Source organism: Hyperolius riggenbachi, chromosome 11 (genome assembly GCF_040937935.1).
Source record: "Hyperolius riggenbachi isolate aHypRig1 chromosome 11, aHypRig1.pri, whole genome shotgun sequence".
Lineage (NCBI taxonomy): Eukaryota > Metazoa > Chordata > Amphibia > Anura > Hyperoliidae > Hyperolius > Hyperolius riggenbachi.
The window spans coordinates 199,610,507-199,628,130 of NC_090656.1; the positions used below are offsets into that span (position 1 = coordinate 199,610,507).

Genomic DNA, 17,624 nt, shown 5'->3' on the forward strand with positions numbered 1-17,624 from the left:
TTTTTGTGGACTTTTGCAATAAAGTTATTCGGCTTTTTATGAACTCATTTGAAGTCTGCGGATCCCTCTCTTGTTGCTTGTAGACACGTGGTCCCCCGGTATGTTGCAATATCACACGCCGTAACTGCCGTACACCAAATCAAGCACATGCGACCGACATTTCCAGAATGTTGATCATCGATTTCAACCTGAAATGTTGCAGCACCAATTTTCATCTGATTCAATTCAATTCTTAAATCAGATGGTCGAGTATGCCACATAACTGGTAGCTGTATGGCCAATTTACCGGTAGTGTGATAGGATATCCCTCTAATCACACACGGCGGGATAAGATATCTCTGCACGCGGCATGTTGATTGTTTAGCCTGATGGGGTTTCGGTTTCTACAGGGCCAACAACGGCAGGATGGGATATTTGTTTGTGAGCGTGCCAGCTGTTCCAGGCCGGTGGTTAGCATTGATATGAATGAACACACGTTTCTCCTCACAGAGGTGGGTGTGTCTGAGTTCACCCTGTGCCAGGTAAAGGCCTCGCATATCAGGCTAACGGATGCCTTCTGGGCCCTGTTAGCGGTTTCTTTGTGTGTGGAGGATTGGAGGTTGGCCGCTCTGGTCTGGCACATGATCAAACCCAGTGCGCCAGGTGTCCAGGCAAACAAACCTGGTATGTGGCAGCAGAACAATATTGTTCTGAAAGAAACGGACGTTTCAGCACGATACTGGTATCAATGACAAATCTCCCAACATCTGGGTGTCAGATTATCCTCAGTTAGAGTGATTATAAGAGAGGGCTGGGCCCGATTCCAGGCGTGACACCACAATCTGTCATAGATGAAACGTTACAGGAGAGTAGCTTCATATTACCCAGCAAGCTCATGGTGAAGCAGAACTCCCAGGAGTGTGTAAGGGGCTACAAAGGACCAAAAAGCCCTCTTACTTAAAATGCTATGCAAAACAGAAGTCTACCTTTTTAAAACAGAAAATATTTGCAACAATTTGGAGTTGGAGTGAGAATATGTCTCCCACAATGCACCACTGCAGAATATTATTATTATTATTTATTGTATTTATATAGCGCCAACATATTACGCAGCGCTGCACAATAGATAAAAGGGGTAACATACAAGGTAGAACATACAGGAAACTCACAACAAAACAAGATCATGCAAATGATTTGATAATACAGTGTCATAGGTCAAAATAGAGATTGTTCTAGTCCACAAAAGGGGTGATTGTCAGTAAGATTGCATAATCAAGCTGGAAACACTAAAGGTCCGTACACACAGACGCCGGACGGATCGCTCAGAAACAGCCGTATCAGTCTGACGACAGAGCGTACACACGCCGGACTGTCGCTGGCACGCCCACCCAGCGGGAGGCAACGACGGACCCGTCGTTGCCTAAAGTCCGGCGTGTGTACGGACCTTTAGGGAGAGGGCCCTGCCAGAGGCTTACAATCTAAAGGGTGGGGGTGGAGACAATAGGTGCATCTGTTGAGAGGGTGTCTAACAGAACATATTATGGTGCTGGTATAGGGGGGTATGCGAGCATGAAAGGGTGAGTCTTGAGAGCTTGTGTGAAGGTATTAAAGGTGGGGACAAGTCTGGTGGCTGGAGGGAGTGAGTTCCAGAGAGTAGGGGCAGCCCTGGTGAGGTCCTGCAATCATGCATGTTTGTTTTTATTTGATGGAGTGGCTTGTGGGCTGTGCAGTTCAGATTCAAAGGCAGAGATGATCTAGTTAGACAGCAATAGTGGTCAGCAATACAAGTAAATCACAACAAAGATAATGTTACCTTAATGTGGTGCTTATTTCTGCTGAATTACTGGTGAATTCTGGTAAATTCGTTTTTTTCGCCCTTTGAAAGCTGCCCTTAGAAAGCGAACCTATTTGTCGGCAAACCGACAAAAGAATGAGCTCTCCGTAGATACACAGAGCTAATCAGGAAGGCCTGGTCAGCTGGCAGACAATATGCTAATTAATAGAGGTGGGCTTGTCTCCTGCAAGTTCAAACAGATCTGTATGTGATACAGGCTTTGATTGAAATTGCAGGCCAGCCACCAGGAAGTAAAGTGTGAACAAACAATGCCAGAATTCAATAGCAATTACAATAATGTCTGTAATGTTACTCAGGTGCTAACACTATTGCAGAGGAAGATCAAGAAAGCAAAAGTGATCAAATACAAAAGATGGAAATGATCAGACATACACAGGCAATGCAGGATGAGATTAAAGGGAAGGTTCAAGCAAAATAAAAAAATGAGTTTCACTTACCTGGGGCTTCTACCAGCCCCATGCAGCCATCCTGTGCCCTCGTAGTCACTCACTGCTGCTCCAGTCCCCTGCTGGCAGCCTGCCGACCTCGGAGGTCGGGGGCCGCATTGCCTACATTTTTACGCATTCCCACTAGTGCAGGAACATTAATGCATACATTTTTACGCGTTACTGGTTCAATGCGTAATTTTTAACCATTGAACCAGTAATGCGTAAAAATGTATTTGTTAATGTTCCTGCACTAGCGGGAATGCGTAAAAATGTATGCAATGCGTCCCGCCGACCTCCGAGGTCGGCAAGCTGCCAGCGGGGGACTGGAGAAGCAGTGAGTGACTATGAGGGCACAGGATGGCTGCATGGGGCCGGTAGAAGCCCCAGGTAAGTGAAACTCATTTTTTTATTTTGCTTGGACATTCCCTTTAAGCGTGTGGTTGCAGATTTCAGTGCAGTTCAGATTCAAATATGGAAATTATCAGACATACAAATATATGCAAATCATCCTTTGTTGTCCCTGTAAGCTAAACACACCTCCAGATCCGCTGGAATGCAATGATGTGTCAGCTTATTAATTGTACAGAGCCACAATAATCCAACATGCATACAGACTGTTTCGGATTGGTTAGTCCTCATCAGTGCATGGCATGAACTAATGTGGCTCTATGTGGAAGGACTTGAAACACCCAGAGGTACAGACTAACCAGCAAGACCATGGTGAACCAGAACTCCTAGGAGTGTGTAAGCCCTATTCTGCTATACAAAATAGAAGTTTGCCTTCTTAAAACAAAAGGTATTTGCGATTCAGGTTGGAGTGAGCATATGAGGTCCCCAGTGCATCACTGCTGAATATGCATATTGTCCCTTTCCTAGGATTGTAGCTACAACTGTAGTTTGAATAAGGTATTACTTTGGCACCCCCCAGTGGAGAGCCAAAGGTAATTCTCATGATATTCACAATCAAAGCTACTGAATTCTGCATAGCAAAGATAAATCTGAATAGAATTCTCCTTCACCTCTAGATATGATCTTATCATCGTTTTACAGTTACACTGTGTATAGAGAGGCTTAAAAGCAATAAAACTACATGAACAAGTACTAAGAAAAGATACAGAAAAAAGTAGTCACTCTGAAATTCATCACCACCATAAAAGTGTTAAAGGGGAACTGAAGTAAGAGGTATACGGAGGTTGCCATATTTATTTCCTTTTAATCAATACAAGTTGCCTGGCAGCCCTGCTGGTCTATTTCTCTGCAGTAGTATCTGAATAACACCAGAAACAAGCATGCAGCTAGTCTTGTCAGATCTGACTTTAAAGTCTGAAACATCTGATCTGCTGCATGCTTGTTCAGGGGCTATGGCTAATAGTATTAGAGGCAGAGGATCAGCAGAGCTGCCAGGCAACTGGTATTGATTAAAAGGAAATAAATATGGCAGCCTCCGTATACCTCTATCTTCAGTTCCATTTTAAGAAAGAGAACCTGAAGTGACTATACAACAAATAGATTTCTACAGGCCATGCTACCCGGCCATGTACGAGTGCATGTGTATTGGACATGCACGAGTAAGGTACGCACATGTCCAGAAGAAAGAAGTACTTGTGCACAGAGGAGAAAAGCCATGCACAAGTGGCTTCATTCTACTGGGCATGTGCAGAGCTTACGCATGCATGCCCAGCACACACGCACTTGTACATGCCCGGGAGCATGGCCTGAAGATGAAGAAGGACTCTATTGGAAAGGTGGGCTCAAGAAGGATCCAGGAAGCCTCTGGACTATCCAGCATCCCCCACCCACTACATGACTACTTTAAAGGATAACTGTAAATATATACCTAAATATAATTATCTATTTGCCCCTTAAAGGACACATCCGGGCAGCATAAAAAAACAAAAATCTACTTACCTCGAGCTTCCTCCAGCCCCTGGCAGCCATCCTGTGCCCTCTCCGCAGCTCTGCTACCCCACTGGTGGCCTGGGGGGTCCCCTCCGGTGCATGATGCCTACTGCAACGCACAAGCGGCGCTCTGAGTCACGCTGTCGTCATCTAAACTGTACTGCGTAGTACAGTCCGGATGATGTTAGTGCGACTCCGTGAGACGCACGCTGAAGCGCAGTAGATGCTGACCTGGCTGCGGCGAGGGAACAGGATGGCTGCCAGGGGCTGGAGGAAGCACCAGGTAAGTAGATTTTTGTTTTTTAATCACCTCAGACCTTTCATTTGAAGTGCGTCAAAGAACAAAGCTGGACTCACTGATCTGCCCACTGGAGCCTAGTGCCCCTCCACCTGCTCACACAACTGTTAACACAAGTGATGTCATCTCCTGTCTACCCAAAAAAGCTACCGGTCAGACAGGATGTGATGATTCTCTAAGCTGGAGGAAGGGCTTCTCTGTGTCTGGGATCATGACTATGACAACCATGACCATTGCCCTTCCTTTAGTTGCTCAGCTCCTTGTTGCTTAACTCTTTGGCGTTTCCCCCAACACACACACACACAATCAACCATGAAATCAAGTCAGCATTGCACCCCCCCCCCCCCTCCCAATGTCCTGAGGGCTGGATGTCTTTTACTTTAAAAATCTATTAACCCTTCGCACTCTCACATGCAAATGTTCAAACAATTGCATTCACAGATTTACTCATCCAGGCACAACTGTTATCCCTACAGCTAAGTTAAAAGCCAGGGTTTTAGTTCACAGAAGAATGCGTTCTTATGCTTAGTCACCTATACTGCGCAGAAGTACCCAGGTAAACATAGGTGTCCTAACTCTGGCCCTGTAACATGCATAGTGCAGACATGCAAACACATTCATTGCATCAAACCTATCAATGGATTAGGAGCACACATCCTGACGTCCTCTCCTGGGACAGATAGCGCATCTTACCAATCGCACAAGGGAGCTAACGTTATGTGTCCATGTGCACCATGCGCATACACCAGCATAAGCTGTGTGCATGCTGACAAACACATACAGGGGAAGGGGGGAGTGCACTGAATTGGGCCCTAGCCACAGGGGTCAGTAACAAGAAAAAAATACATATATCCAGGCACGTCGCCTCTAGTTAGGACATTATATAAGTTATTAAGGAAAGGGAGGTGCTGAAGGGGGTGTGGCTAGAAAACAGCAAAAATCTATTAACCCTTCGCACTCTCACATGCAAATTTCTTGTTACTGACCCCTGTGGCTAGGGCCCAATTCAGTGCACTCCCTCCTTCCCCTGTATGTGTTTGTCAGCATGCACACAGCTTATGCTGGTGTATGCGCATGGTGCACATGGATACATAACGTTAGCTCCCTTGTGCGATTGGTAAGATGCGCTATCTGTCCCAGAAGAGGACGTCAGGATGTGTGCTCCTAATCCATTGATAGGTTTGATGCAATGAATGCGTTTGCATGTCTGCACTATGCATGTTACAGGGCCAGAGTTAGGACTCCTATGTTTACCTGGGTACTTCTGCGCAGTATAGGTGACTAAGCATAAGAATGCATTCTTCTGTGAACTAAAACCCTGGCTTTTAACTTAGCTGTAGGGATAACCGTTGTGCCTGGATGAGTGAATCTGTGAATGCATTTGTTTGAACATTTGCATGTGAGAGTGCGAAGGGTTAATAGATTTTTGCTGTTTTCTAGCCACACCCCCTTCAGCACCTCCCTTTCCTTAATAACTTATATAATGTCCTAACTAGAGGCCATGTGCCTGGATATATGTATTTTTTTATTTTACTTTAACACACCACCCTTGTCTTCTCCTCATGAACTGTGAGAATGCACAAGCCAAAGCTCCAAGAAAATGTAAAAACTCTCAGTGTAAACCCAACACTGCCGAGTTTCCTCAGTGCCAAGGATAAAATCAGGGAGTTGTGGGAATGGGATGGGTTCTCTACAAATGAAATTCTTGCCATGTCCCCTAGACACGAAGGAACCATAGATCACAGTTTGTCATGTGATCTAAAGTAGATAATGGTGCACAGTACAACTTCCAGAAGTAGCCCACTATTACAGTGGATGGTTATGGAGGACACTTACGTGGCTGAGGTATGAAGTAGCTCTCGCCCTCCTCCTCGATGGGCTCGGTGTCGTTGTGGGCGGTTCTCTTGTGCATAGCCAGTGTGGAGATCTGTTTGTAGGTTTTGCCGCAATGGTTGCAGTTATATGGTTTGGAGTGCGTGTGGACTACGTGGTGTTTGTATAGACTGGAATATTCAGTGAAGCGCTTGTCACAGCCGGGCACCGTGCAGACGTAAGGCTTCTCTCCTGCTCAGAGGAGAAGAAAATCTGGTATTTCATTCAGCATACAGCAGGGAAAGCACATCACATGACTGGTATATATTGCTTTCTGTGTCCCTGTTGCGAAGATTCATCACTTCCTGTGCTGTGTGCAGTGACCGAAGTAATGCACAAGGTCCTCCTCTTCTTATGCATGACTCAAGACCCCTCCCCCTCTCTGGAATCCTTCTACCCCATCCTATTAGAAATGCTCAAGACTCCTCCCACTCTCTGTAATCCTTCTACCTCATCCTATTAGAAATGCTCAAGTCCCCTCCCCTCTCTGGAATCCTTCTATCCCATCCTATTAGAAATGCTCAAGTCCCCTCCCCTCTCTGGAATCCTTCTATCCCATCCTATTAGAAATGCTCAAGTCCCCTCCCCTCTCTGGAATCCTTCTATCCCATCTTATTAGAAATGTTCAAAACTCCTCCCACTCTCACCTTGCTACAACCAACAGGTCTTTCAAAAGCCACTTGTTCAAAATCATTTTCCTATCTTCCTCTCTGTGCTATAGCAATTCATTACGGAGAGAAAACAGTCCTTGTACACCATATTCCCCCACCTCTTACCTACATATTGGGGTCAATGTAATACGGGGTGGGGCCCATGAGAGGTCACAAATCACTGTAAGGGCCCTTTTCCACTAGCAATCGCTAGCGTTCACGCTGAACGCTAGCGATTGCTGAATCGCAATTAGCGGCGATTCCCCGACGTTCGCGGCCGCGATTTTGCTATGCACTGCATAGCAAAATCGCGGCAAATATCGCTCCGCCGCGCATTCGCGTTCCCGACAAAAACGAATCGCGGTAGTGGAAATGACCTACCGCGATTCCTATGTTAAAAAGCAAACCGTAGCGATTGTAAAATCGCTAGCGGTTTGCGTTTTTGCGATTCAGCCAGCGCAAACGCGCTGGTGGAAAAGGGCCCTAAAAGATGCTAGAGTTTTGCTACCAAAGTGATTTCAGGGAAAGCAATTTTAGCTCCTGCATTTCTTAAAGTGTACCTGAGATAAAGGATAAAGAAAAAATATATACATACCTAGGTCCTCCTCCAGCCCCCTTCATGCTAATTGGTCCCTTGCCATCCTCCTCTGTCGCCTGGATCTTCCACCATGGGTACCTGTACTTCGGCCAGTCACGCATGCGCACTATGCCCTGACTGCCTAAAGTATGGTGACCCATAGCAGATGATCCAAGAAGCAGAGGAGGGCGGCGAGCAACTGATTAACCTGAAGAGAGCCGGAGGAAGACCAAGGTATGTATATTTTTTTCTTTTTCCTTTATCTCAGGCTTAAATTAAGTGAAATTGCTCCAAAAAATGCTGCAGTTGCCACTATTCAAATTTTAGCAAATCACTCCTGTGGAATCAGGGCCAGATTTGTAGAAGGGTCACAGAGGCCCGGGCCTTGGGCAGCGGCTATCCAAAAGGTGCGGGTGACTATGGAATGAGGCTGCTGCATGTGGGAGATGAGGCTACAGATGGAATAGGAAGGCTGCAAATGGGGAGCAACACATGGAAGAGGACAGATCCTTTTCAAGGGGGCTGTACATGGAAGGGAGGGGCTGCTGTACATGGATGTTACACACAGACAACCCCCACTCACATGGAATGAGAAGCATTACAGCACATTTAAGAGGTGAAAAAGAACCTTAACCGAAGGGCAGAAAACTTATAAATCCATCCTTGTGTGGAATCACTGCCATAGGCTTTCAATAGCCTAGCACCTTTGGGATCGCCAGGGATTTCTAAAAAGCACAAATTGCTAACCGTCCTGTCCTATCATCTCTTTTGAGGCTTCTGTTTTCCCCTTTCCCTCCCACTTCATTATTCCTCCTCCTTACTCCTCCCCCTCCACTGTTCCTCCTCTTTACCCCATCCCACTCCATTGTTCTTCTTCCTTACCCCTCCTACTCCATTGTTCCTGCTCCTTACCACTCCACTCTATTGTTCCTCCTCCCAGTCCATTGTTCCTCCTCCTCCTTACACCTCCCATTCCATTGTTCCTCCCTCCATAGCAAATGAACATGTGTCTGTACAGGGATCAAGTCCCGTTCCCTGCCAGCGACAGCCGTCATACGTGTGTACAAGACAGACTGTAAACTGGATTGAACAGAGTCCTTTTCTTGAATTGAGGTTAGTACAAGGTAGTAATTGCAAGTTGGCAAAAATAAATAAATAATAATAATCATAAAATCTGTGACAAAACAACTGCAAATAGACTTTGTGGTGCGGTGAGATTTCCCAGTAGGGTACCTGTGTGTATCCGGACGTGGTTCTTGTAGTTGGTGGCGCTGGCGAACGCCCTGCCGCAGCCCGGTTCCGAGCAGTAGTAAGGCCGCTCCCCCGTGTGCGTTCTTATGTGAACTTTCCGGATATTGGAAGTGGTAAACGACCTTCCGCAGCCTTCAAAGGGACATTTAAACGGCCGCTCTCCTGCAGGGGAAAACAGCCAGTCCAGAATCCATGATTACTAACGGAAGCTTTACTTCAGTGCAAAAACCTTTATCTATAGAACATACATCATCAAATCATAAGTATTGTATTAGAATGTTGTAAATATAATTTTTCAATCTGCAGCTGCTGCTATTAAAGAGGCAATCAGGGTACCCACCTTTCTAGTAATTTGACTGGTGTCAGCATCAGAAACACTTCCTAGATCTATAGATTGCTGTATATTGGTCTGTAGCCCCGCCCCCATGATGCTTCGCCTAGGCTGTTTAGCTTTGCAGAAAATATCCTCCCAGAGCATTCTGGGAGACCAGGTATTATTTTCACTGGCTTCAGAATTCGCAGTAACCAAATATTCCGCAGAGATGCACCTGACAGGACTAAAAATGTTGCCACCTGTGATAAATTTTAGGATGTAAATCAGGGTGAGGAAAGGTTTTAATTGGAATTCTGCTGAATAACTCATTACCGAGATTCAGAATTTTTAAGCCAATCACAGTACTTGGAAGTATTGGGCCAATCAGAGAATCAGTATTGCGCCATGGAAAATCGGACTTCCGCAGAATACAGAGTACAAAGACTCAACATTTTTAGACCAATCGCAAGACTCGTAGTAATTATGAGGCCAATCAGAGAATTAGGAAGAATACAGCAGTTGCCAGTTGGAAATGATGATTACACATAACAGCTGCATCCACAAAATAAAGCCGATTTCCCCAAAAACTTATTTTTTTTTTAAATGGGATAGAACTCTGATATAACATTCAATAAAAATGTATTTTCCTACTTTTTATTACCCGTACAGTTATATTTGCTTTTGTGCACAATAAATATTGTCTGCCTACAAATTACAATTTCCCAAAGTACAGTTTATCTGCTCTGAAAGCTGCCATTGCATTTTATTAATACATTTTAATAAATATACAGCAGCTATCTAGTGATTATTTCTCATATGTCCCTGCTTGTCAGCTTCCAGGCAGTTCCTTCTGCACAGTGGTTGGCTGTGTAACTATAGTAATTGTAACTGAGGAATGTAAACAAAATATACTGTTACCTCCACAGTGGATGAGATCCTAAGCTGAAGGGGCTTTCCATGGCAGGACAAAGCACTGTGTTTAACTGTTTGAATGCTGTTCTACTACAATTTTTTGTTTCTGGTAGTAAGTTTAAAAATGTAAGTAATCTTTTTGGGCAAAAAAGAAATTGAGTTTCAGACCACTTTAACTGACAACAACGAAAAATCAGATTTCTGCAGAATTCGGAAAGACACTTCTCAGAATGCGAAATACCGTCAGAATCGGCATTTCTGACAATCCCTAGTTTGTAGGAGGGTGAGGAAGCCTCTTCTAGGCAAGTACAGGGCTGTGGCATCAGAGTCGAGGTGTCGGAGTCAGAGCAATTTCAGGTACCGGTGGATTCATAAACTACCAACTCCACAGCCCTAGTAAGTATAAGACTAAGAAGTCGGAGCAATTTTGGGTACCTGGAGTTGGTGGTTTCCTAAACTGAGGTAGTCAGAATCGGATCATTTTTGTACAAGCTCACAGTAAAGACCGCTAACCCCCCCCCCCCCCCCCCCCCAAGTTACTTTTGCCCCAGGGCCTGATTGTAGCTAGAACCGCCCTGGCACTAGTCATAAAGTGGCATTATTGATTCCTGATCGCCAAGCTGGACTGTCCTGAAGTAGGAACGTGTGTAATTGCTGTTGGGGGGGGTTCTATGTTGTGACAGCTTGTCAGGGCAATAAGCTGTGATCCAGGACCGGCTGATAAGAAATGTACAGACGTAATGAAGGTGTTCAGAATAAGAAAAAAACTTGTAAAAACTGAAATAGAATGCTAACACTACCAAATCTGAAATGACAGATGCACACACTTAACAGGCGACCAATGACAATCCTCCCTCCTCATTCAAAGTTTGTTCTCCTCTGATCCTCTGTGGAACATTCTCAGTCTGCTTTCTAAGGAAAGCACAGCTAGGGGTGGGCGAGAGGACACAATGTTCTGTACTGGAGCTGTGGGCATGGTGCCCAGGACACACAACTCCTCTGTCCTGCCAGGGCTGCCGTCTGTTAGAGGATATTATGTAACGCAGGGGGTTAGTGTGGAGATGCAAGCGCATCGGAGTCACACATGGCATAACAAGAGCGAGGGGAGGAGCGGCAATTCAAATATAACGACAAGAGTTACATAACTGAGAGCCTGTTCTGCAGCTCACAGAGGAAATTATACAGGGGAGGTACAATCAGCAGCACAGGAAAATAACACAAGACAGCCAGCAACACAGTAACCTCACAACCAACAAAAGCATTATGTAATAATAATAATCTTACTAATATTATGCATGCAAACGTTTGGATATTTGTTACTCAATCACGCAGCAATGGCTGAACGGATTTGAATGAAATTTGGCACACACATAGTACATTACCTGGAATAACATATAGGATTTTTATCCCCACAGCCAAAAAGTGGGCGGAGACAAATTCAAATTTCACTGGGAAAATTTAAACTGCAGCCATTCAAACACTGTTAATGGCAGGATTCTCAAACTTTGCACAGTTAGTCAGCGGGTGACTGGGATTAATATTCAGAAAAGTGGGTGGAGCTTACAAAAGCCAATCAAAATGTACCTATTGATTTTCAAGGGGAATATTTCATTGCTGCCATTCTTGCACTGTTAAAGAGAACCCGAGGTGTGTTTAATGAATGTTATCTGCATACAGAGGCTGGATCTGCCTATACAGCCCAGCCTCTGTTGCTATCCCAAACCCCCCTAAGGTCCCCCTGCACTCTGCAATCCCCCATAAATCACAGCCGTGCTGTGAGGCTGTGTTTACATCTGTAGTGTCAGTCTCGGCTGCTCCCCCGCCTCCTGCATAGCTCCGGTCCCTGCCCCCATCCCTTCCCTCCAATCAGCAGGGAGGGAAGGGATGCAGGCGGGGACCGGAGTTCTGCAGGAGGCGGGGAGAGCAGCAGACTGACACTATAGAGATAAACACAGCCAGCTCTGACAAGCTGTTTGTCAGCAGTGTGGCTGTGATTTATGAGGGATTGCAGAGTGCAGGGGGACCTTAGGGGGGTTTGGGATAGCAACAGAGGCTGGGCTGTATAGGCAGATCCAGCCTCTGTATGCAGATAACATTCTTCAAACCCACCTCGGGTTCTCTTTAATGGCACAAGCCTCACACCAGTTTGTCATTGGGTGACTGGAATTCAAATTCAGAAAAGGGGGTGGAGCAACAAACAGCCAATTAGATTTGTTTCATTTCAATGCAAATTATTGATGCCAAAGACCGCAAAGCTCACAAACTTGGTCATTGAGTAATTGTGTGTTCGGGTTAGAAAAAGTGGTCGCAGCCAACACCAGCCAAATACATACCTGGGCAACGCCGGGCCATCAGCAAGTGCTAATTTATTTTAGTATCTATACAGCGCTGACACATTATGCAGCGCTGTACAAAGTATATTGTCTTGTCACTAACTGTCCCTCGGGGGGCTCACAATCTAGTCCCTACCATAGACATATGTCCTATGTATGTATCGTGTAGTGTATGTATCATAGTCTAGGGCCAATTTTGGAGAAAGCCAATTAACTTATCTGTATGATTTTAGGATGTGGGAGGAAACCGGAGTGCCCGGAGGAAGCCCACACAGACACGGGGAGAACATACAAACTCCTTGCAGATGTTGACCTGGCTGGGATTCGAACTGGGGACCCAGCTATGCAAGGCAAGAGCGCTAACCACTACGCCACCATGCTGCTAAGTATATCGCTTTTCTCCTGTCGCACTGGAGAGCAGCAGCTACTGAGAATGTCTTGCCCAAGGACTCCTTACTGATAAGGTAACTGACTCAGACCCTGGTCTCCCATGTCAGAGGTGGTGTCTTTAACCAGTACACTATCCAGCCGTTGAGTAAGACGCCTGTTACACATCAGCTGAAAAAGTTACAACTATAATATTCAACATTTTCAAATTAAACTGTTTTGAACTAGATGGGCTGGGTTTTCTAACACTGGGAGGGAAGAGGCACCCCAAGGGAAAAATAAAACGATTACAACCTGTTTAATTCTGGGAATATGCGGTTTTTTGGTCTATTCTCTGTCTGATCAATTTTCGAAACGTTTTTCCGCTCGATCCTCTTATCTTTTCTTATCTATTTCCATTCACTTTTATGAGAAATCAATCAGAAAAACGATCGAAAATAAGATTGGACATGTAGGAAATTATCTATCGAACCATCTATCTGCCGAAAAAAAGTATGGTGTATTCCCAGCATAAGGGATACGAGAGTTTGCTTACCTGGCATACCATTTGTATCAGGCAAACATGTTTTACACAATTCTAAGCGGATCGTTCAGAAACAGTGTTATCAGTCTGCCGACAGACTGTACACACGCTCTATTGCTGGAAAGCCCGCCCAGCAGGAGGGTCTGACGGACCCGTCGTTCCTGATAGTAGTGCGTGTGTACGCACCTTAAAAGAATAGGCTAAGGCGCCGCCTTAGCCTATATTTTTCATTGATTCTATGCAATTTTAATGGAATTTGAATAAAGAGCGAATCTTTTATTATTTTGGTGTGGTGCCAGCCTTTTTGCATCAATTGTCTGTGGATCTCGTGGATGCTGGGATCTGAGGCTTGGGCACACAACAGCTCCTCTTTATAGATGAGTGCTCTTCCATCTTCTATTTGACGTCAACATTTCTGAATTTCGATCGATTTTTTGATTTTTTGATCTATTTTAATCGTTTTTTCCATAATTTTTTATCAACTTTCATAGAACTGGACAAAAATTGATTGAAAAGAAGATAAAAAATAAAATAAAAAAAAAAAATAGATCAAAATTCAGATCAGAAATGTTGGAAATAATCGATCTGGCAGATAAATCTGCCAGAAAATTGTATGGTGTGTACCTAACATAACAGTCTGAACGACAGTTGGTCCAATGGATCCGCTGAGTGGATAGGGCAAACCGGCTGTTATCAGTAGGTCGACAGCTCGTACAAACGGCCAACTTGTCGTTCAAACGACAAGTCGAAAGACGACAAGTTGGTCGAAAAAGTTGGACGTGTGTATGTACCTTAAAGATGTTGCCACCTGTTATACATTTCAGAATGTAAATCAGGGAGAGGAAAGATTGTACATCGGGCAAACACTAAAGTAATTGTTTTTCTTCCAGGACAGGGCGCTCCATACAAACTTGTGATGGGGAGATGTTGCCCCTGACTTTTTATTACATACAGCACCCGCTGGGTTCACAAACAGAATTTGATCACCTCCACAATCTACTGTTACCACACCTATTTTCTGCTACAGCACAGACCAAACAACGTCTTCACTGGCACACAGTGGTGTCTGGAACTAATTTTATTAGGTACTAATTTTTCAATTACATTTTTTCATACTGATCATTAAAACACATTTCTGGGCAAAAAGTAATAAAATAAATAAAAAAATAAAAAAAGACCTCCTCAGGAAGGCTCCTGCTTATCCTTGGACCTCTCCTTGTACCCCACTCCTTAGGAAAAGCTCATGCTGGTTCTTGGTTTTCACATATAACTCCTCTTCCCCAAGAAGGTTTCCATTGGTCCCTAATATTATAATCCTCCTCCTGTAATGAGAAAGTCTCCTACTTGTCCCCAATCCTTACATCATATACCCCTCCCACAAACATTCTTTTTAGTTCCTAATCCTTGCATTATATTCACCTCCCCTGGAAGGTTGTTGCTTATCCTTGGTCCTCTTGATTATACTCCAATCCATAGGACAGCTCATACTGGTTCCTTGTCTTCATATATGTCTCCCCTCCTCAAGAAAGTTTACACTGGTCCTCAATTACATCATTATACTCAATAGAAGTCTCCTCCTGGTCCCTTGTCCACCAATTGCATTACCCTTCCCAAGAAGGCTCTTGCTGGTGCCCAATCATATCACTATACTCCCCTTCCCAAGAATGCTCCAACTAGCGCTCCCATCATACTGTCTTCACCAGTCCGCAGTCCTTGCTATATACTCACTTCCCAGGAAGTGCCCCAGTGATCCTGATCCAAGAATCATACTTTGCCTCTCCAAGAAGGCTCTTTAACCACTTGCCGACCGCCCACTGCACAGAGGCGGCCGGCAAGTGGATCCCGCATGCAGAGGCAGCGGTCCTTGTACGGGCATGGGCGGAGCGATCGCGTCATTCGTGACGCGATCCTCCGCCGGCGACTGGCTCCGCCACCCTCGCGCTGTAACCCGCCGGCCGTTTCGGAAGCGCCGGCGGGTTACTAGCACCCGTATCGCCGCATACAAAGTGTATAATACACTTTGTAATGTATACAAAGTGTATTATACAGGCTGCCTCCTGCCCTGGTGGTCCCAGTGTCCGAGGGACCACCAGGGCAGGCTGCAGCCACCCTAGTCTGCACCCAAGCACACTGATTCCCCCCCCCCCCCCTGATCGCCCACAGCACCCCTCAGACCCCCCCTGCTCACCCCCCAGACCACTGTTTGCACCCAATCACCCCCCTAATCACCCATCCATCACTCCCTGTCACTATCTGTAAACGCTATTTTTTTTTCTATGCTAGAGTGACCAGATTTTTGTGGGTCCAACCTGGGACGGGGAGGGGGCGCGTTGGGGGCGGCGAAAAGTGGGGAGGACTGAGGAGCACGCAGCAACGAAGACTGGGGGGGGGGGGGCTGCGGCGCGGCCATGACATTGTATGGGCGGAGCTAACGTAATGATGCAACAGCGAGGCAAGACAAACGAGACTTTGCATCATGGGTGTGCAGAAACTGTGTGATGCTAATAGTATACCGTAACCACAAAGCAGCAAACATAGCCATCTATGACCATTAAATAATAAATGCAGTAACAGTTACCCCGGACACCAGAAAATAAACGCAATGGGGGCAAACATGTCAGTACAAAATAAACGAAATGCGGGCAAACATGTCAGTACAAAATAAACGCAATGCGGGCAAACATGTCAGTACAAAATAAACGAAATGCGGGCAAACATGTCAGTACAAAATAAACGCAATGCGGGCAAACATGTCAGTACAAAATAAACGCAATGCGGGCAAACATTTCACCAGAAAATTAACGCAATGCAGGCAAACATTTCACCAGAAAATTACGCAATGCGGGCAAACATTTCACCAGAAAATTAACGCAATGCAGGCAAACATTTCACCAGAAAATTAACGCAATGCGGGCAAACATTTCACCAGAAAATTAACGCAATGCGGGCAAACATTTCACCAGAAAATTAACGCAATGCGGGCAAACATTTCACCAGAAAATTAACGCAATGCGGGCAAAGATTTCACCTGGAACAAAAAACGCAATGCGGGCAAACATTTCACCTGGAAAAGAAACGCAATGCGGGCAAAGATTTCACCAGAAAAGAAACGCAATGCGGGCAAACATTTCACCAGAAAAGAAACGCAATGCGGGCAAACATTTCACTTGGAAAAAAACGCAATACGGGCAAACATTTCACCAGAAAAGAAACGCAATGCGGGCAAACATTTCACCTGGAAAAGAAACGCAATGCGGGCAAACATTTCACCTGGAAAAAAACCGCAATGCGGGCAAACATTTTACCTGGAAAAGAAACGCAATGCGGGCAAACATTTCACCTGGAACAAAAAACGCAATGCGGGCAAACATTTCACCTGGAAAAGAAACGCAATGCGGGCAAACATTTCACCTGGAACAAAAAACGCAATGCGGGCAAACATTTCACCTGGAAAAGAAACGCAATGCGGGCAAACATTTCACCAGAAAAGAAACGCAATGCGGGCAAACATTTCACCTGGAAAAAAAAACACAATGCGTGCAAACATTTCACCTGGAAAAGAAAGCATTTACTCACCTGGCAGAAGTCTCAGGCCTCTGGCGCGCTGCTCCCGGGACCATCTTGCTACTGATCTTCTCTCCCGTGCTGAAAGGGCTACGGCAAGATGGCGCCCGAAGCCCTGTACTGGAGACACAAATAGTCTCCAGTAGTACAGGGCTCCGGCAGCCATCTTGCCGTAGCCCTTCTCGCCTGCCGGTGTCGGAACACCGGAAGACAGTTAGGCTGGAGCGGGGCTGCGGGCAATGAACTGGCACGGCGTCTATAGACCAGTGTTGCCAACTCATCCCTTTAATTACTGACACATCTAAGTTATACAGGTTCAGTCAGTGCCTTACTGCATCTACCTAGCCACAAAACCTGTATAATTCATATGTGTCAGTAATTAAAGGGATGAGTTGGCAACACTGCTATAGACGCCGCTGCCAGTTCATGAGTATAGAGTGGACAGAGTCCCGAGGCTGGGACGTCCCGCTGCTGAAAGTGGGACGTTTCCCGGGACCTCGTGCTGCCTGGGACAGCGGACCCCGAATACGGGACGCGTCCCGGGCAATCTGGTCACTCTATTTATGCCCTAAACTGCCCCCTGCTCCCTCCTGATCACCCCCCCCACCCCTCAGATTCTCCCCAGACCTCCCCCCCCTGTGTACTGTGTGCATCTATCCCCCTGATCACCTGTCAATCACCCCGTCACTGCCACCCATCAATCATCCCCCTTGCGGGCAATCTGATTACCCACCCACACCAATAGATTGCCCGCAGATCCGACGTCAGATCACCTCCCAAGTG

At 45.7% G+C, this 17,624-nt stretch overlaps 1 protein-coding gene across 2 annotated transcripts in view; it reads right to left on the reverse strand.

Moving 5' to 3' along the window:
• ZNF143 (zinc finger protein 143) overlaps nt 1–17,624 on the reverse strand; it is a 75,356-nt gene that overhangs the window by 13,299 nt on the left and 44,433 nt on the right. For both annotated transcript variants that reach the window (XM_068260077.1, XM_068260078.1), the window contains exons 11-12: nt 8,792–8,971; nt 6,296–6,523 (exon numbers count right to left, since the gene is read on the reverse strand). In XM_068260077.1, the coding sequence (XP_068116178.1) occupies nt 6,296–6,523; nt 8,792–8,971 (408 nt within the window). The remainder of the gene's footprint in view (nt 1–6,295; nt 6,524–8,791; nt 8,972–17,624) is intronic.